Source organism: Lissotriton helveticus, chromosome 11, assembly GCF_964261635.1.
Source record: "Lissotriton helveticus chromosome 11, aLisHel1.1, whole genome shotgun sequence".
Taxonomy (NCBI): domain Eukaryota; kingdom Metazoa; phylum Chordata; class Amphibia; order Caudata; family Salamandridae; genus Lissotriton; species Lissotriton helveticus.
This window is the reverse complement of record NC_136072.1, coordinates 12,528,617-12,549,504: the sequence shown is the minus strand read 5'-3', so window position 1 is coordinate 12,549,504 and position 20,888 is coordinate 12,528,617. Positions and strand designations below refer to the sequence as shown.

At 42.7% G+C, this 20,888-nt stretch overlaps 1 protein-coding gene across 3 annotated transcripts in view; it reads right to left on the bottom strand.

Annotated features, from left to right (window-relative positions):
* LOC144791850 (putative cation-transporting ATPase 13A4) overlaps window positions 1-20,888 on the bottom strand; it is a 395,602-nt gene that overhangs the window by 317,233 nt on the left and 57,481 nt on the right. For 2 of the 3 annotated variants that reach the window (XR_013602482.1, XM_078666633.1), the window contains exon 2: window positions 9,257-9,430. Coding sequence is in view for 2 of the 3 variants with exons in the window: in XM_078666633.1 (XP_078522759.1) it covers window positions 9,257-9,430 (174 nt within the window). In the remaining variant the exon portion in view is untranslated. Of the gene's footprint in view, window positions 1-9,256; window positions 9,431-13,196; window positions 13,232-20,888 lie in introns of all 3 variants that reach the window. The other variant, XM_078666634.1, reaches the window with a different exon arrangement.

Here is a 20,888-nt window from a genome sequence, read left to right as displayed (position 1 = left end):
ACCATGAATGTGAAGCCAGACACAGACCTGAAGCCAATATATGGAACCACACATGGGAGGCAGATACCACAAATGGGATGCCAGACACAGGCCTGAAGCCCAGCATAGAGCCACAAATAGGAGGCCAGACACAGACCTGAAGCCCAGCAGGGAACCACAAATGGGAGGCCAGACACAGGCCTGAAGCTCAGCAGGGAACACAAATGGGAGGCTAGACACAGGCCTGAAGCCCAGCTGGCTGCTGTCGGTCCATATATTGAAAGCAGAAGACTGGCCATAAGCCTAGCAAGGCCCAGGTAGCCTGCAAAAGCAGGAATACAATTCACAGCAGAAACAAACTACAAGAATAAGGCAGAAAAGGCCCAAAGATGATCACAAAAGGAAACCATGACCTCCCATCGAGAAGGCAAGTAGAGTGCAGCTGCCTTATAGAGGATGATGGAAAAACAGGAGGATTCTGGAAGGAGGTGGTCCCTTCGGAGGGAGAGGTTCTTATACATATTTCTTCTCTGTTTGGTAGGGATGTATGACGTTACAACGCATACTTTTACAACGCCTACCATTACCACGCAATTTTTACAACGCAGGATCCATTACAACGAAGTACCATTACAACGCATGTATTTACAACGCAGATACCTTTACAACGCATACAATTACAACGTAAGTATTGGTAAGTTTATAATATTTTTTTTAATGTAAATTAATTAAAATTAATATAATTAAATTTTATTTAATTTAATTAATTTTATTTAATTAATTTAATTTAATTTAATTTAATCAATTTATTTTAATGTAATTTAAATTTAATTGTACTTAATTTTTACCCTGTACCCCTTTACCCAAATACTCAAAACTGACCCTGAACCCTAAAAATACCCCTTTACCCAAGAACCCAAAACTAACCCTAAACCCTAAAAATACCCCTTTACCCAAAACCCCAAAACTGACCCTAAACCCCTAAAAATACCCCTGTACCCAAAAACCCAAAACTGACCCTGAACCCTAAAAATACCCCTTTACCCAAAAACCCAAAACTGACCCTGAACCCTAAAAATATCCCTTTACCCAAAAACCCAAAACTGACCCTGAACCCGAACCCTAAAAATACCCCTTTACTCAAAAACCCCAAACTGACCCTGAACCCTAAAAATACCCCTTTACCCAAAAACCCCAAACTGACCCTGAACCCTAAAAATATCCCTTTACCCAAAAACCCAAAACTGACCCTGAACCCGAACCCTAAAAATACCCCTTTACTCAAAAACCCAAAACTGACCCTGAACCCTAAAAATACCCCTTTACCCAAAAACCCAAAACTGACCCTGAGCCCTAAAAATACCCCTTTACCCAAAAACCCAAAACTGACCCTAAACCCTAAAAATACCCCTTTACCCTAAAACCCAAAACTGACCCTGAACCCTAAAAATACCCCTTTACCCAAAAACCCAAAACTGACCCTGAACCCTAAAAATACCCCTTTACCCAAAAACCCCAAACTGACCCTAAACCCTAAAAATACCCCTTAACCCAAAAACCCAAAACTGACCCTGAACCCTAAAAATACCCCTTTACCCAAAAACCCAAACTTATAATATTTTTAATAAAATTATATACTTACCAATACTAACGTTGTAATGGTATGCGTTGTAAAGGTACCTGCGTTGTAAATACATGCGTTGTAATGGTACTTCGTTGTAATGGATTCTGCGTTGTAAAAATTGCGTGGTAATGGTAAGTCGTTGTAAAAGTTGCGTGGTAAAGGTTTTTCACCGTTTGGTAGGCAACAAGGGGCCTGCATCTTGGTGTTTAGTAATTTATCTGTTTTGTTTGTGTTGCAATACGAAACACTCGTCTTCCAGCTCTGTTTTTGGTACACTTGAGCGCTTGTTGCCAAAAGAAGACAGACACAGCCGATGAGTTGCAACTGGTGAATGGGCGTTGTGAATCTGATGGCCTGATTAATTTGCCACATTTCAAGGGAAGGATCACAGAGATGTGACCAGAGCCAGCCTCCACGCACTCATGATGTCCTGGTGCAGCACTGAAGGTTTTCTAGTAAATCCTCCGCAGGTGGTCATGGCAGCTGTTGGGTTCATACTTGGAATGTGTTACATCACAGAGTGGTAGGATGCATCTTTGGAAAGGGTTTGCATTTTGACATTATCCTGCTTCCCTGACGGTCATGAATGAAAGAGCACAATAAAGAAACTAAATATTACCAATCTGTTGTGCTCCCTTTCAGCAGACTACTCTGTTCATTTGGAGGGCACACCACAGTCTTGTCACCAAACCTCAAACTGTGCAGCTGGCACCTCATGCTTCACAGTCTGAGCCCAACGTTTTACCACCTCTGGACTTTGAAAAGGGGCCACAGCTGGATCTTGCTAGAGATAGCTGAAAAGATTGATAATTCAAGTTTACTTCATTTGGAGTATTCGCCTTAAAGTCTTGGCTGGTAGTTTGGAATTAAGTTTCAGGCTGGATTGGTCCTATTTTAGGAGGGCAAAGACTGGTTTGTATATTACTGGTGTCTGTCCAGAGTGGCACAGTAGGCGATAAACAATGGTCTGGATTACAGCCACAAGCAATAACCAGATGCTGATATTCATTCAAGCATTCCTTCCCTCACTTTGTTGTTCTTTTGGGAATTATAGGCTTTTCCTGTTTTATTGGGAATCTCCAGTGATGGCACACTAAGCCTGCTTGTTGGTACAGCTAGCCTTGAGGAAGCTCAAGCTGTGAAGGAAGTCCAAGATGGCAGCTCATCCACCTGCAGACTCCATGAGCCCTTCATGAACAGCAAAGCTTCAAGCCTTTGTCACAGTTGTGATGTTCTACAAGTAATAGAGGGCTGGTGAGTAAATTCAAGATAGAGCCACAGCCTGAGCCGAGCCATCTAAAGAGTAATCATGTAAGTGACACTGTAAAGGTCATGTGTCAATAGGATCAAGAATCTTTAAGAGTTAGATTATTCCATCAACCCTTGTGTTTCACTTTACTGCATTCCATCACCGCAACAACAGGAGATAAAATAATAGCTTTTTGGAGGTCTCAGGTCTGGAGGTCATCCTGATGGTCTGATTGCCTGGTGATGTTGAGGCAATCTCTTTCTGAGATGGGAATGAAAATACTTAGTAGTGTTTTTTCTCTGTCTGTGCTGGATAGGCCATGTTTTGTGGTGGTACAATTTGTATTCTCCATGAGGTCATATTGAAGCACTTACATTTTATGGATAAGTTCCATAGCGATGGTGTCACAAAAGACTTGTACTTGAGGCGCTTCTGCGTTTGTCACTCTGGATTGCAGCCATTCTGCCTGGATCCTGTGGAGTTCTTTAGAAGAGCAGCGGGGTCAGGATCTGTTACACCGGCATAGTATAATTTTGTTTTCATCTTATTTTCTTCACTTGCATTGTAGTATGTTGAGTTATGTTTTCATTCTTTTGATGATGTCATGAATAAATAAGTTTTTATGTGGTTAACCCTGGATGTGATCTTAACTGGTATATGTTCGTCAATGCAATGGAGATCCAATTATAAAAGGTGTGTACGTCTTCAGGTCACATATTTATCTTGGCTCTTTCAAGATGGGATTTGAGTTTTTGGAATTTTTGAGGATAACATTGTATCCTAGCCCTCCCTGGTGTGCAATGTTGTGGTGGCAGATCTAAAACACCATTGATTTGTTGATGTTAAACCTCTTAGAGGCTTGATCTGTAACTTTGCACCTTCCTTGAAACATCTGCTTTAGCTGGGATGAGTGTTGCCATGAATGACTGATGAAAGGAAGTGCTTTGGCGGAATGGCAGCTCGTAGAGGTAACGCTTTGGGGCGGTGAGTAGGGGCGGGTTGGAGGCAGTGCTGGGTGGGGGGTAGTGGAGTCCGACATATGACGGCAAAGGTGAACATAAGTAAATATATATCTGCAGCCATATGTTGGACTCCACTACCCCCCTCCCAGCCCCTCCTTACCGCCCCACAGCGTACATCTGCAAGCCGCCACTGCCTTGGTGTTGTCTTTGAAAATGAGTTGAATGAGGCTGTCTTCCCAGACCCCTGCTTGAAGACAAATCCCTTTATCCGGATCCTCGTCAGCACTTCTAAAATAGCCTTATCTGTGTCATTGGCTTTCTTTCATTCACTTGATGGATTCCTCAACCTGGCTTCAAAGAAATGTTACTCTCTGAAAGACACATCAATGATATTGACCTAAACCTTAGGTTTGAACCCTGGACATGCTGTCAATAATGTCTGTGAATGACTATACCCATTATTAGTCAGCTACTTGGTGTATCAGCCGCATCAGGGAGCAGTACCCTTCCAGCCAGCATCTCTTCAGCACTCTTTCTATGATAAAACCTGCTCTGCTCTCCCAGATGACACATGCACCCTGTGCTCTCTGACAGTCCCACCTGGGTTGGCCACCAAAATATCAAAGTCAGAATATCATCAGGAGTCAACACTGAGTCATAAATAATGTTTGGAAAAATAGTGTCCCATTGGAGTATATAAAAGAACATCTACACCCAATGTGATTTATAAATCATATTTAGGACATAATCTTTATGTGTGATAATATTTCTGACTTTGGTTTTGTGACATAGAACCCCTACTTGACCTTCCCCTGAAACAAATGAGAAAGACTTGGGAAAGTGACTATAACTATGGACCTTTGGCTCTTCATCAGAGTCACATTTAGTTCAGGGTCCACCTCTCATCCAGCAGCAAAGAAGGGAATGCTGAGGGTGATACAGGGCTCACAACAAACTTTGAGACAAAATAAATGCCATAAAAACATTCCATGGCCATAAACTTGACTTTTGTATAATTTCAAGATCAGACTGTGAACTTATTGTTTGTTTACTTAACTTGTCCACATTGGCTGAGAGAAGCTTGAAGACATCCAACAAGAATACAGATTACTCCCAAGCAGATTTTAATTATGTTTAAAACCATAATGTGTATTTTATGTTAATCTGCATTTGTAAAGTGTGTGTACACCTAAAGGACTTCTCACCCATTTCCTGCTCTTCTCAGCAGATTTTGACGTGGATCCCTTTCTCCAGGTCCCTCGTACACAGCAGCATTAAAACTGAATTAAATCTGCTGCAATAAGGTAAAGGTAGTGCCTGTTTTCAAGATGAGTTTGATGAAGCAAGGTTTCGTAGAAAAAGAGACTTGCTCGGATGCAACCCACTCGTTAAACTTACTAACAAATGTAGTAATGAGTATCGTGAATAATTAATGCGCACCACATGAAGACGCAGGTTAATGAAGCTTGCGTATGTGTGTACTAATGTGGATAACAATGAAGACGGACGAATACTACTTTAAACTGGTACATTTTGTGTGCCTGAGTCAACTGCATCGACGCAGTATGACGAACTAACGGTTGGAGAGAAAATGGAGTCTTGAAGACGCACGTGCATGGTATCTGCTTACTAGAAACAAAAACAAGCTATTTTACTAATGCTAATGCAGGAAAAGTATTGATAAGTAAAGGGGGATAGAGTAGAGGTGGGTGGCATACAGTGCGACCATTTTATTTGTGAAATTAATATTTATTTGTCTGACTTTATTACTAGTGCGCATTTGGGCCTCTCTTGTCTAACTGAACTAAGGTGAGTAATTTGAAGTCTGCACATGTCCACTGAAAGTTAACCCAGAACAATGACTGAGACATTGAAAGGGAGCCAAGGACAAGTGTTTCACCCTTGGAACGGATGGTGATGAGTTCAACAATGAAGACTCTTATTGAAAATGCTATTATATTGTTTCAAAGTGAAATGTGAAAGCGTATTAGAATCAACTTTATGAATAAAAATTAAGGGGATGGGTTTGCAAACAATAGTTGAACTGATTTTAATGACATGTAAGTCTGGTGTGATAGAGCTTCCCCCTTGCCTAACCAATCATATTTCGTATTTTTATGATATTGAAACGTTAGTGGGTGGAACAGGAAGAACTTATTTTAATTTAAATTTTAGTACAGATTACTGGTTCCTGAGACACATTGGTAGCAATTTGCACATTTTATTTTAAAGGAACCCCTGGGTGAAGGTCAAGAATAGAGGTCACTTCCAGATGCCTCTCACAGGTGACACTACCCAGTTGTGCTTGGTCACTTTACTAAGATCCAAGCAATGAAGTGTTAATGTGATTCTACTGAATAAAGGGATTCCCACTCATGGAATGGAATAGAAGAAAGATGCATATTTTAAAACACAAACATAACTTAGGAATGCACCCCCCTGGCCCTCTCACATATGTAGGATATGAAGGGGCCTCTTTCCACTAACAAGTATCCCAAGCTGTCATATATAAACCAGAATGTAAATAAGATTGGGTTCCTGTGCTATCAAAGGAACACATTGGACAAAAACTGGAGATGACTGAAGCCAACTCTTTTAATCTTGCAACCACAGTGGTGCAAGCACCTCTCTAGAATCCAGCACATTGCCAAAACAAGCATTGGTGAAGACAATAGATCGGGCTGTTACATAGCTACATTTACTGTTATTAGACGTCGTCCTTTCAGAGGTAGAAAAAAAACATATGAAGTTTTTCACAAGACTGCCATCCTACAGATGTACCCCTCAAGTCAGAAGGCACTACTTAACAAGTCAGTCACCATGCTGCAATAACTTACTGTAGTGAATAAATTATGGCACTGGCTGAGCAGCAGGTATAACACTCACATTGTTACTAATGGGAAGATTCACTAACAAGTCATACAATGCAGCAAAAAACTGACTGCAGCCTAGCACCAACACAGTCACACTTGTGCCTTGGTGCAATGGTGCCTGCGTTACAGCCAGGATTGTTTTTGTGCCGGAATGGACACCTCCCTGCACAAAAACAATCCTCTGAGGCTTTTTCCCCTTTCCATGTGTGCTGCAGAATGTAGTAATTATGGAAAGAGGAAAAATTGAGGCTAAATAAAGGTATTTCTCCTCTCTTTTCACCTCACCTCAAGAAGTAAGAGGAAACAATGAGGCAAAATGAACATATTTCTCCTTGTTACACCTCCTCCCACAAGGCACAAGGATTCCCAGGTTTACTAGTCTTATCTAAATGTGAAAAAGTGCTACAATCCATGGGTGGATGTGTGGAAACATCATTGCATTAGGCCTTCCTCGGGCAAAGTAACACTGCCTTGCGTTACTCTAGATTTACTAAGTCATACAGAACCATTCAAGGTGGCTTTCCAAGGTTTAGTCAATCTTACTAAAGCCCTTGTGCTGCCTCGCGTCACTCAATGGCAACGCCAGGGCTTCATAAATCCTTCAAAAAAATGTTCCTATCCACTTTTGTTACTCTTACAGATCTAGATATTCCTCAATGAAGATGCAGTTCTACTAGTCACTACTAGGTGTCCCTATCGAGTCAGATGCAAAAGCACTGACATTCTTAAATACAGCTGCAGCTCCACTAGCGGTTACTAGGTGTCCATCACAAATTAAATACAAAAGCATCAAAATTCATACACAAATCTGCAGTACATCTAGTCATTATAATGTGCATCTCACAAATCAAATGCAAAAGCACTAAAAATCTTAAATCAACCCGCAGTTCCACTGGCTGTCACTAGGTGTCCCTCAAAAGTAGAATTAAATGCATTGAAATCCTTTCATGAAGCTGCAGTTCCACAAGTCCTTATAGATGTCCCCTCTTAGTCAAATGCAATAGTATTGAAATATTTTCATAAAGCTGCGGTTTCACCTGATATTATCGATCCAGCTCAAATCAGAAGCACCTGCTTCAAATGGCCTGCACCAAGCTGAGGGGGTGTGGCTTTAGTACATAAAGTTGGATACACACTGCTGATAAGTTAAGTAGCTGTGCTTGTTTTCAATGGATTCATTATTTGCCAAAGTGGATTCTTAATAATGAGTCCAAATTACGGATTTCAATACATTTCTTGATTTTTTTGGGGGTCATACCTTACTATTTATATAAGTACCTTTTTCACTGGTACCTACAACACAATGAAACTGTTTATGTTGGTTGCTTATTTTTAAGTGACAGGAATGTCTCACATGCTCCATGTAAGAGCATATAAGAGTGGACATTAGTTTTAGCTCTCCCTCTAGGGGTAAAGAAATGGTAGTGCAGCCTTGTGAAGCTTTCTCTTGGGGTGAGTGGTGTTAATATCAATAACATTGCTGTGGGGGGTGTGACTTCAACATAAAGATCTGCACATATGCTCCAGCTATTCTAATTACTAGTGCTAAATTTCAGTAGGATAAATAAATATACCAAAGCTGTTTTGTAGAGAGGAATGGACATTGTAAAATATAATAAATGTATTGAGAGTTAAAAAAATAGTTGATATGACCCCACTATACATCAGGTCTCTCAGTCATTGGGAAGAACAAGCATCTAACAATTTCTATTTTGGGGTAACTATTTTTTTTACCTGTATGTATAAATGTTATAGTGAAAAACATAGGGGCATATTATCAAGGACGGGCGATACATTATCGCCGCTTTTATCGGCAGGAAACTGCCGATAAAATGGCGATAATGGGCTTGATAATATGCTCTATAGAATTCCTATCGAAGCCCATGTTAGATGTAAAGACATCTAACATGGGCTTCGATAGGAATTCTATAGAGCATAATATCAAGCCCATTGTCGCCGTTTTATCGGCAGTTTCCTGCCGATAAAAGCGCCGATAATGTATCGCCCGTCCTTGATAATATGCCCCATAGTTACTCAAGTGAAAGTATCCAGTGGCTGAAGTGGGCGGGTCTTTTTCTGGGGTAGGAGGGAGTATAATTTGAATGACTTGTCAACAGATCAATGATGATGGCGTGATAGACCCTAAATATGTGTGTATGTTCTGTATGATATTTGTTTGGAAAACATAAGGCTGGCAAGACAGATACAGCTGTTATAGGCCAGACCTAACAAAACACTAAGGCCACCTCAATCTACTTTCCCAAGATCTGGAACTATTTTGTGTCAACACTGGAACTGCCTTAATTCTCTTGCAGTTCAGGAAGAACCGGAAATGTCCCCTCTTCAAAGCAAATGACATCTGGTAGCATTAGAAATCACCACCCATAAACATGCTGCCTTTGTGTAAATGATTCCTACCTTGTTCCAGTGTCCTGACCCCAGCTTAGCTCTATGTCTGCTCTCTGCAAAGTCTCATACATATTTAGCATACATTCTATTGACCATGAATGCCATTTCTGTGTTGTGAACTTCATCATCCAACCCAACTCAATAAACAAAGGTACCTTACCGTTGTTCTTAGTAACATGACATCCGCGTCTTTCAAGGTGGACGGCGTACAGTTGGCCCACACATCCCACTCCGGCTTCAAGTTGAACAGAAAGGGAAGGAAACCTAAGGACAGGATGTAACCAATGATGCACAACACCCTTCTACATGGGTGTGTTTTGTATCCAAACATTTCCTGTGAAGTAAAGGAACAAACATGGAGTGATAAAGTAACTGACTTTAATGAGGCACCTTCTTCCTCTTCACAGACATTGAATTATATCAACATTTGTGATCCCTGTGTAGTTGCATATTTTTTGTATTGCAAATACTTGCATCAGTGCATTGTTCACCCTCAGTTATGAACTGTGCAGCATTTGCAGCAGTTAATTAACACCTGCATACTTTGATCCACATATACGGTGAAAGAATAGCTCATTTGACTGAAGTACAACCTTCAAATTAGCACTTAAATAATTTAACAAATGTGTTATTTTTTGTAGAGTGAAATATGACAAATTAACCCCCTGAAATTACACAGATCTGAACTAGGGTATATTTCCTCAGATTCTGCTGACTGGTCTTGAATATGAAAGACACAACTGTCTTTTAGAGAGATCTCCAAAGAAACATCAAAAGGAACCCTCTTAACTATTGTCAACTAGAGGGGTTCAATGATTTTTGGACAGCAGAAGAATACCGTCACCATATTTTAATTGGGTGTCTGATACAAATATCAGTGTAATAATGAAACATGGGTCCGACAGTGACCAGCCAGAACAAATCCGCTTTGTTCTTATCCAAGTACATATTGAAGGGGGAGAGAGAGGAATCAGACGTGTTCGGCAATGAACAGTGTGGACAAACTTCTGCATGCTAAGAGGCGCTTGATGGCTGCGGCAGTGGTGCACACAGCTTGGTTGTTTCGTATTTCTTTTAATCGCTCATAATTGCCACTAAAACAGATAGAGGCCCTCCAATTCCAAACAGCGATGATGCCGCCACTAGTGTGCTTGCTTCCCTCTCACAGTGCCGTCAGAACCCTGAATTTCAATCCCCTCTACTCCTCGCTGCTCGGGTCCTTGATCCGCAATGGAGCGCAGGTCGTATACACCAATCAGGTTCATCATGGTCAAAGATTTTACATTTTGAATTAGTCCTCTATGTCCCAATGCACCACAGGAGTACATTTCTAAAGTCCACAGGAGCTCAAGGCAGGTACCAATAGTGTCTGTTAGCTTTTTGTTTTCCTGTAGTTTGAACAGGAGGCCAGCCTTATGACTCTTGAAGTCCACTTCTTTGTGTTGGATAAAGAGGGAGCAGGTCAAGTCCTTTTCTGTTCTAATTCATATCAAGAATGTGTTCTGAAGAGGGTGCCTGGAGATGCCACATTTATGTCTGACAGAAGCTAGCAGGTGGGAATGTTTCTTGGTCCTAACCAATGGAGTAAAAGTTCACAGGGCCAACAATACCCACTTGGTGCATGGTTATATAAAAGGTGACCGTCTTCAGCCACTCTAAACTTGGGCGTTGAGGCCTGGGGAAGTGTTTGGTGAATACTATATGGTACTCCTAGTGTCTTCCTACATCCATTACTAAAATCCTAATTGAAGCAGCCACTGTCCCCACAATAAACCTAGTGACAGACGTCTGGTAAGACAAAAGCAGGGTTCTCCAGCAATCAGACAGTGGATACAGAAGAATTGTCTTGGTGTCCTGTTCTCTACTTTTCAAGTGCACCCCTAGTATTATATGTAAAACCAGCAACTCTGTAGAGCAGGATTTAAATACTTCAGAAGGAGTTGACACAGTGTCAAAAAGTATGCCCTCAGCTCCACCCTGCATAATCTGTGACGTACAGATGAGTCATCTCTGCCCAATTAGGTCAGCTTATTGTTTGCTCTTTTTTTCACACCTATTCAATGCTCAATGGCAGGGAGAAGCTGGAGAGAAAAAGGAAATAAGCGTTGAGGAGTTTCAGGCAGGTAAAAGTTAACTTTCTAAAATATACATGTCCTTAGTATGTATTAAAAATCTGACTTCACCATTGAATTGTATTTGTAATATCTATAAAAAAACGTTGTTTCATTATTTTCCCGGCTAGTTCCATTCCTGTACTACAGTAATGGGATTTTAACTTGTGCTTAAGCTTTCTTCATAGGACAGCCAGGACTGCCAAGGTGAAAAATAGCTTTTAAATGCTAGTCACTGTAAGAACATGTTAATATTACAACTCTATATCTTCGGCTTTTAAGTACCATGCACACTGTCTTGTGGGCTACATGGCTTACATAGGGGTGACTTATTAATATTGAAAATTGCCTTTTTTGCCTGTTAAAATAGTTGTTTTGACCGGTTGAATTGAATTTTTTACCCTGCTAAAATCAGGCTACACAAGCTAGGGCTGAAGCCATGTCAATACTACAACTTTAGTGGATAGCACAATAGGTGCATGCGCAAATATTTTACTGTTGGGTGCTTGTGAGAAATTGTTTGTTGAGGAAGATGGGAGACTTTCTCAAGCAACAGTCACAATTCCCATCAAAGACACTAATTTAACCTATGCTTAACCTTCTTGTAGCATAGCATTAAAGCAGTCAGGCTTAACCTGAAGGAAATGTGTGAAGTACATATGCAGCAGCCAAACAGTAATAAAGTGAAAACACAACAACAGTAAAAATTCCATAACAATTTTACAAAAATGAGTATATTTTAAACAAATATTTGAGACCAAGATGGAAAACATCCAATTGGTAGAATGGGAGATATGCAATTTTAAAGACTGGTGTAAATATAGTGCTTATGAGCACAAAGCGCCAACAGTGGTTATTTGGTCGCGATTTGACTATGACACAAGTTTAGGCCAACCACAGTGGAGTGCAGGCCTGATACTGTTAGTCCAATAGACAAATTGATCCTCAATCCTGGTTGCGCAGTGTTGCGCCATGCAGTGGTGTGACCAGGACTAATGTGAAGTCTGGCGTTGGTGATGCATCACTCAGTGGTGGTTCCAAAATGGTGGGGTTGCAATGCAAGATCTTGAAGCACAGATGGGCCACCCACTGGCGGTTCTAATGAGCTATGGGCTTGGGATGTGAGGTCCTGTGTCAGAGATGTGTCACGTAGCAGCAGATCCAATGATGTGTGTGTCTGTAATGCGAGGTCCTGTATTGGATATGCATTGTGCAGCAGTGGTTTCGATGAGCTGCGGATCTGGATGCGAGGTCCTGTGTCAGAGATGCATCAGACATTGGTGGTTCCAATGCTGGGCTACAAGGAGATACGTTGTGATGCGTTGGTTCTGCTTAACATCCCAGCTGGGCTGGCACAGCACCACTATCCTCACTTCCAAGGGGTTGAGGACTGGAGAGGCACCATTTCAGAGGTTAGGGATCAAAGCAGGTAGAGCCCAGGTTCGGGGTTAAAGATGGTTGGAACCATTCTGACCCATAGTGTTATTTCTTCACTCACCTGAATTCCAGGCAGTTCAACCTGAGAGGTGGATGAAGGTTCTCTATGCCCCTAAAAATCTGCACCAGCCCAAACCGTAAATTAATCACAGTTTGGCTTGAACAGATCTCCGGGGGAAGGGGGAAATGGGAAAAAATAATAAAAAACAAACAAAACACTCCGCTGGTTGCGATTCAATGTTGACACCTTGAATTATTCTACTTCAAGCTTTCATATATCCCTGTAACATGCGATTCTTCTATGAGGGAAATCTGCATGCATACACAATAAAGAATTACATCAATATTCTTTGACCCAATTCTCTTTCTTAAATAAAGTCCTTACTAAACTTATCTAAGTACCTCTTCATCAGCCTTTTGTTCTTAGTTATACCTTTTCTTTTAGCGGAAGATTGGTGTCAGAATTAAATAAAACAAGAGTTTTTTATTAACATACTGTACAACTATCACAATCTCAGATATTATGAAACTATATATATATATCACACTTACTCTGGATTGGAAATTATGCTTCCTATAATTGTAACCTCAAATATAAATATACTTGACATGAATTATGAGAGATTTAAAACACTCTGTTCTTTTTTTTATTGCGATTTTTCAAGTTGCAAATATAAACAATAGGAACCGAGGTTCCAACCAGAAACCAGCCAGCACAGCAGCACATGTGTACAAAAGTCATCATAGTACAAAACATAGGAATGTCGCATACATATTAGAATAAATCCAAGTAGTAGCATGCACAGTCGAGGTAGCAAGACGTTCATACAGAGAACCACAATCTTTTTTATAATCTGACATATAATGCAATACTATGTACAGTATTGGTAGTGACCAAACAGCAGGAAACAGCCAACCACTTCCCATCAGAGTCCCTTGTGTGGGAGAATCTGCAATCACAAATCACTCCAACACAGTGGCAAGAGGCATCGCAACACTAAGCAGACGTGCTGGGGCTGGAAATAGGGGAGTCAGATCTATTGCGCGCCCAGCTTAAGAACAGTTTCCATATATCCCGAGGCCTCGAAATCGGGGGCATTAATTCCCAGAAGACACCAAGTTGGGTGTGACAATACGTCACATCAGACAGCCAATCTCTGAGCTCAGGTATCTTTTTCCTCCCCCACCTGATAGCGACCTGTCTTCTTGCATATAATAAGAGAAGTGCATGCAATTTACGCTGTTTTGGTGATGTGTCTTTCGCGTAGCCCAAGAGGCCCAGTGCAGGAGAGGGAGTGTCAGTTCTGCCAACAATCTGGTTAACCGCGGTAAAAACCTCCTGCCAGGATTCGAAAAGCATGGGGCAGTCCCAAGCAATATGCAAAAATGAGACTGAGGTATACCCACAGCACCAGCATCTATCATCCTCCCTAAGCTTCATGCGATGTAGATTTATTGGTGTTCTGTAATATCTGTGTAAGAATTTAAAGTGGATCAGGCGCAGCCTATAATTTGTTGAAAGTTCAGTCAACTGTCTACAGCAGAATTCCCATTGTTCTTCTGTCAATTGGGCGTCTAGTTCACTATTCCACTGCAGGAAAGACTTTGGCTGCACCATCGGTGCTGTGGTTTGCACACTGGCATACAGACGCGTGACTAATTTGCGTGGTGATCGCAGAAGTTGCTTTAGAGCCGGCAGTGTTGGGGGAGCCTCAGGGAATCCCGCCCAGAGTGAACGACAAGCAGTTTTCAATTTGTGTTATAAAAACAGTTTGGTGAAGGGCGCAGCGCAGTCTTCAGTGCCAGACGGTGGGGGCCTAAACTCACCGTTCGGGTCCCGGTCGGCAAATGTGTACAGATTAATTTCCTTGATCAGGGTTTTACTCACCCCATCTGCAATGCAGGGCAACATGGGGTTTCTCGCCAGCGGCACGGACGACGCATACAGCAGAGGGGCCTTAGCTCTCCTTTGAAGTGTAGCTCATGCCCATCTCAGGGTGCCCGCCATATCCACGTAACCTCTGGGACGGCACGACTTCTGAAACAATGCCACCTCAAGTGGCACAGGGGCCACCGCATCGATCTCAACCGCCACATGAGGCTGATATGGCGTCCTATGCACCCAGAAATGAAGGAAATGTGCTTGGGCGCAGATAGCATATAACTGCATATCCGGGGCACCCTGACCACCCTGTCTCAGTGGGAGAGTCAATAAGTCCCACAAAAACCTTGCCTGCCCTCCCGCCCAAACCAGGGACAGCAGTTGCGATCGTACGCATGAGAAAAAATGTTGCGTGAGGGGAATTGGCACCTTGACAAACAAGTATAAAAACTTTGCTTATCCACACCCCTAGATACTTTACAGCCTCAGCCTCCCATCTCAGGGGGAATTCAGATGTCACCATGGTAGTACGGTCCGTCAGTGGGAAGATTACAGATTTTTTCCAATTAATGGAAACTCCCGCTAGCCCTTAAAATCTGATAAAGGTGGTAATCTATAAGGAACATTTTCAAAGCTCATGCAGATGTTCTACCTTGAATAAACTCCACATAGGTAAATGTAGCCTGAAACAGTGCTCCTAGACATCTGTGACGTGAGTAGATATCTGGGAGTACTTTAAAGAATCTTTATGAATTCCTGAAAAGCTAAAATCTACTACAAGCATAGGAACCGCCTCTCATTTATAGATTTCCCATTTTAATAGCACATTTTTAGGTCCAGATGTTTTTTTATGCATGCCTAAATTTGTATTTAAAAAGTAAAATTTTGGTGCTTTTTTCCAGTATTGTCCCTTCTACCTGTCCTACCCACCTGCTCTGACTTTTGTAATGTTTTCTTAGAATATTTAGACCCCCTCTGCACATATCTCTATGTACCTCACCTCCTGTTTGATATGGTTCTTTCAAAATAAAGTTCCATGTAAAGCATGTTTCTGCACCATAAAAATAAGACTTCACTGCATAAAATACTGTAAAAAAATGAAAACAAATGAGAATAACTCCTCCACTAAGTCTGTTACAGCAGTGTAAATGTGGTTTGGAATGATAGAGTAGGCCTTCTCCATCCTGGATTCTCTCATGTTCCACAGAGAAATAAAGGCAAAGACAAGTCGAGGTAAAGGAAATGAAAGGAGGGTAAGTTTTGCAGTGTTTCTCTGCCATGGTGTCTCCACATTCAATTCCAAGCCCCATACCGCTTATTCTCCTCACTCTGGTCATCGTGTCTCGACCATGTCCCAACCCTCCATGTCTCTGCGGTGACCTCTCTAGCCCTATTCGCTGTCCACAGACTCACCTGATCCCGACATCTCCTAACTTGAATGTCCACCAAGAGAGTGTCCATCTTGGTCTTTTAAAGCTCCAAGCGGTCCATACTGATTCTCAACTCGCCCGGACTTTCCTTTCCGCAGTGACACCACAATGCTTCGTGTCCATCCAATATTGCATCCGGGCCTCTCTAAAGTCTGCCTCACTTCACTTAAACTCCCCCACCTTGGCATCTGAGGCATCCTTGCACTCAAACTCAGATTTCATCACTGGCTTCTCAATGCCTGTTGGAAATGGGGACTTTATTTGGCAGAGGTGGGCACCTTCTCCAAGTAGGGACCACCACGCTAGTCAGGGTAAGTCAGATACACAGCCTAAATTAACCTGTGCTCACTCTCTGGTAGCTTGGTGAGAATCAATCAGGTGTAACTTAAGAGGCAATGTGTAAAGTATTTGTGCAACAGTAAACACTGAAAACACCAAACCAAAAATAATCCACACCAGGTTAGAAAACTATAGATTAATTTGATGAACAAAACAATACCAACATGACAAAAATCCAATAAGTAGAGCTGCAGTTATGACTTTTTAAACAATAGCTTGAAATATAATGCTTAGAGTCATAAAGTGCAAACTGGAGCTATGCAGAAAGTGCCAGGTCCAACAAGTTCCATTTATAGACCACAACCTTTCTTCTCCAAGTCCTACTCACGCCCACCCAATTCTCCTGCCCAACCCGCCCGCACAAGATGAATTTGCTCTTCATTGCAGACCCTCCATCACACCCTGGATTCCATCCTTGTGTCTCCAAGTCTCACTCACTTCCACAGAATATCTCCCCCACTCTTGCCTCTCCAGTCACACTCACTCCCCATCATAAACTCTTGATCCTTGATCTTCAAGCAGGGTCCCCAGACTCTCTGGTTTAACAAGACTGTAGCAGTTTTTACCCTGCTGACCTGTGTCCCAAAATCTCTCTCAGGACATAGCTGTGGGCCAGTTTTGAGTGTGTAGCAGGGCAAGGCAGGCAGGGTCAGGTTAAAGGAACTGCAAAGGTTTGACTATTGCCTTACTCCAAGTATCAAAGGCAGGATACTATGAATCAGCCCCAAGCCTATTAAACAGCTGCCTTTGGTAGAGAGAGGCTCTGTGGTGGGCTCTGTAAGGCTGAGGAAGATGCATTGAGTTGGTCACTGTGCCTGTCAGATCTTAATCTGACCCCAGGTATGCCATATTCATCAGTAGCCCTTGAAGTGGGCTTACTGTGGTAATGACAGAGGTACAGGGAATAATACACTCTTAGTCTGTTCATCAATCTTCCTCAGAATATTCATTGGCAGGACGGCTAGGGATGATTATTTTTTTTTGTACGGCACAAGACTGGGTGGAAGAGATAAAGTTCTAAGGATAATGTGCACTACCCTTGGGAAGGGCGTAGTATCCAAAAGCTTGTCTAATTTGTCTTATCCACATAACAAAAAACATATATATTTGCAAAGCCTATAGCACTCGCCCTTAAAAGCTCAATCCATTGGCTTTGCTAATGTTTTTTTATAAAGTGTGCGGTTTCAGGGTGGTATGCAGTGGAAGAATATAACTCATCCAATCAGAACACCTTGAGAGTGAAATACTGCTTGGAGAGACAAACACAAGACTAGGGAGGAAGGTAATCAAATTAAGGGTAGACAACTGAGTTAGATAAGAAATCCATCCAATCATGAGCAAAAGGCTGACCAAAATCCTGCTAAAAAATACATCAGATGTCCCTTGCATGTAAGTCAAGTGAATTTGAAAGACCTTTGAAAGGCCGCTAGGCCATGCAAGATTCTGAAGCAGCCTGTGATGGATCTCACCCTTTACCGGCCCCATCATTCCCCAGAAACAGCAGTCCGCCTGTCAATCAACCCACTATAGAACAGATCTGAAGATACGTAGGAGTGACATGAAAAGCTGAAGCTGTGGGACGTGAGGTGTGCAATTCAGACTCTGGCCCAGCCAGGATGTGCTTCTGCTGTGCAAAGGAAGTAAACAAGTCAAACAGCTCACAACCCATGACTAAGACTCTCTTTTCTTCAGATTCTGCAAAAATTCCTTCTGGTCAGTCCACAGTAAGGTCTTCTGCAGAGCCCAAACCCTTTTGCCAAGTTTGGCCATCCTTAAATCAGGATTTCATCTCCATTTTATAGCACTGAAGAAGAAAAACAGGAGGCTATGCATATGTTCCTTGGAAAGCAGTTCTAGTGCCTGGTGGCCAGAAGAAGTCAAGAGTCCTTGATTGCTGTTCTTGTTTGAGCAGGAGTCATTCTTTTTCCAGCAGGATCTTCTTCTTCGGGTGGAGTCTTCCCATTTGCAGCAATTTTCAGAGGAGGTGGTGGTGATTAGGGTGCCATCTTTTTTAATAGAGGTGGGCAGAATTCTACATGAGTTATCTAAAAACTCTGTGAGATTCTGCAGAGTTCCGCCTCATATCTATTGGGAAGAATTCAGAAAGCCCTGGCGTGTTTTATTGATTTTTCTAGAAGCTCAGTGGTCAGATTTCCAGACCACCTTCCCTCAGTCCTTTGGACCCAAATAGGTCCCGCCCCATTTCCTGTTTACCTATGCCTGTGATGTTCACAGAAAAAGTCTAACGTACAACTAGTCAAGCATATTCAATCCTATCATCTTCTGGACGTCACTCAGTTTGGCTTCCTTAGCTGCCACAGTACGGAGACAGATCTAATCAAAGCTACTGAGGAGATCAGGTTATCTCTCGATCAGGGCGGCAGAGCAGTCCTTATCCTACTTGACCTATCAGCGGCATTTGATACTGTTAATCATGGGCTGCTGACGGATAATTTAGCTAACCTCGGGATTACTGGAACCACTTGGGAATGGCTTGATTCCTTCCTCCAATGCCAAGAACAGTCTGTTTGGCTGGCAAAATCTGGTTTACAGCCTTATTCTCTGCATTGCAAGGTCCCTCCGGTGTTTTTGATCAGTCCTACATATTTAGGGGCCCATTAGGATGGCGGACAGACTTTGCCTGCACGCCATCCTCGCGGTACTAGGGACCGCTCGCCATAAGGGCGGGGGTCCCGTTGGCAGCATTAGGATGCGCCTGCCACAGTGGTGGGCGCATCCCGCATTCCTACTATTGTGGTGGGCGGTGTACTCAGCAACGCCCGCCACAATGGCAGGAAAGCATGCTGTGCACTTCCATGCACAGCAAGGCAGGCACCGCGCGGTGCCTGCCATGCTGTGCATGGAACTGCTGGGGGGTACCATAGGTACCCCCATGTGCACCCCCCATCCCCCCGGAGTCCCTGGGGGCCAGCAATGGGCCCCCACAGGGATTCTCTGCATGCCTTTCACAATTGCCCATCATAATATGGCTGGCAGTGTCTGATAGACACCGCCACCATATTATTCCTTTTCCGCCCCGGCAGCAAGGTGACCGGGGCGGAAAAGCCGCGGACGGTCTTTCCGTCTGCCAAGATCCCACCCGCCATACTAATATGGCGGGGGGAATACGAATGCGGATGTCGGGCAGATTGCCCCCGCCAGGCTGGCGGGGGCAATCCGCCTGACATCATAATGGGCCCCTAAATGTCTATGTAACTCCCTTAGTCCAGTTAGTAAAATCTTTCGATTTGCAGACAACATACAAATTGAAATTTCCCTGGCCATTTTGTGACTGTATGCAGGTGGTCAATGTATGGATGTCTGAGAATTGTTTGAAACTCAATTCAGGAAAGACTGAAGTCCTGCTCTTTGGAAGCCAATCCTCTTTCTGGACCGCTGCGTGGTGACCACAAGATTTGGGTTCACTCTCTATTCCTGTTAGAAAAATCCATTATATGGGAGGCCAAATCAATGACGAATTGATATATACTGACCAAGTTAATGCTGTCACTTCTGCAGCTTTTCTCACGATGATAAAGAAGTTACTACCTTGTATTCCCTCTAATCTCCAGAAAATGGTGGTCACATCCTTTGTGCTGTCTTAGTTAGACTATTGTAATGGTCTTTATCTCAATGCAACCAACCCGTACTCAACAAACTTCAAACCTTGCAAAATGTGGCGTCTTGTCTCCTGCTGAAAATCCCAAAACAACATCCAGAGCCCAAATCCATCTGTAAACTTTGAATTGCTTATAAACACTAGACGATTTAGGCCCTGATTTCTCACGAAACAGTTTCGATTGGTCCACTCTACGCTGGACCTTAAGGTCCGCATCAGCCAAACAGCCACGTCCCCCGCAGGTGGGACTGAGTGGGGGAAGATTTCGACAGACGACGACGAGGGAAAATGAGTTATTTATTTAATTTTCCCTTGTGGTCATCTGTTTAATCCCCCCCAACCCAGCCCCACCTCTCTTACCTGCACGGGCTGTGACTGCAACCAAATCTGAACCAGTGCCTAGATTTAAACATGTGGATTTGAGAGGCAGTAGCTTTATGTTGGGAACAACAAAGGCATAGAACACACTGCCGATTCTTTAATATGCATGGGAAGCATAGAACACGCTTCCCATGCATATTAAAGCTTTGCCCAATGTATTGGAATGCCCTGAAGACGTGGCTGTTTAGCACTGTGCAGGATCTCAATTATTTCTAGGGTTCTTTTCTACTGCGCTTATAGCCAACGCCAACACACTCGGGAAATTGAGCACTTTAGAAAACTAATTAGCATAACTGGGCACAAAGGACATAGTCAATACCCCAACCAGGATTAGGAAAACAGTTGTACTGCAACCATTTCATAATCCACTAAGCAATATTCAAGCAAGATGTGTTGCAGGGAAATATCAATTCCATAGGGATAGTTAGTGGAACCCCAAACACTGCTTCATTAAAGAATTACACACCCAGCCACACTAGAATACAAGGGATACTGTAGGAAATGACCATCTTGTGTTTGATGTCCTCCCCAGATTTTTGCCCTATCTGCTGTCTGACTTTAAAACACTGTGCACTTCACACCTTCTAACCACT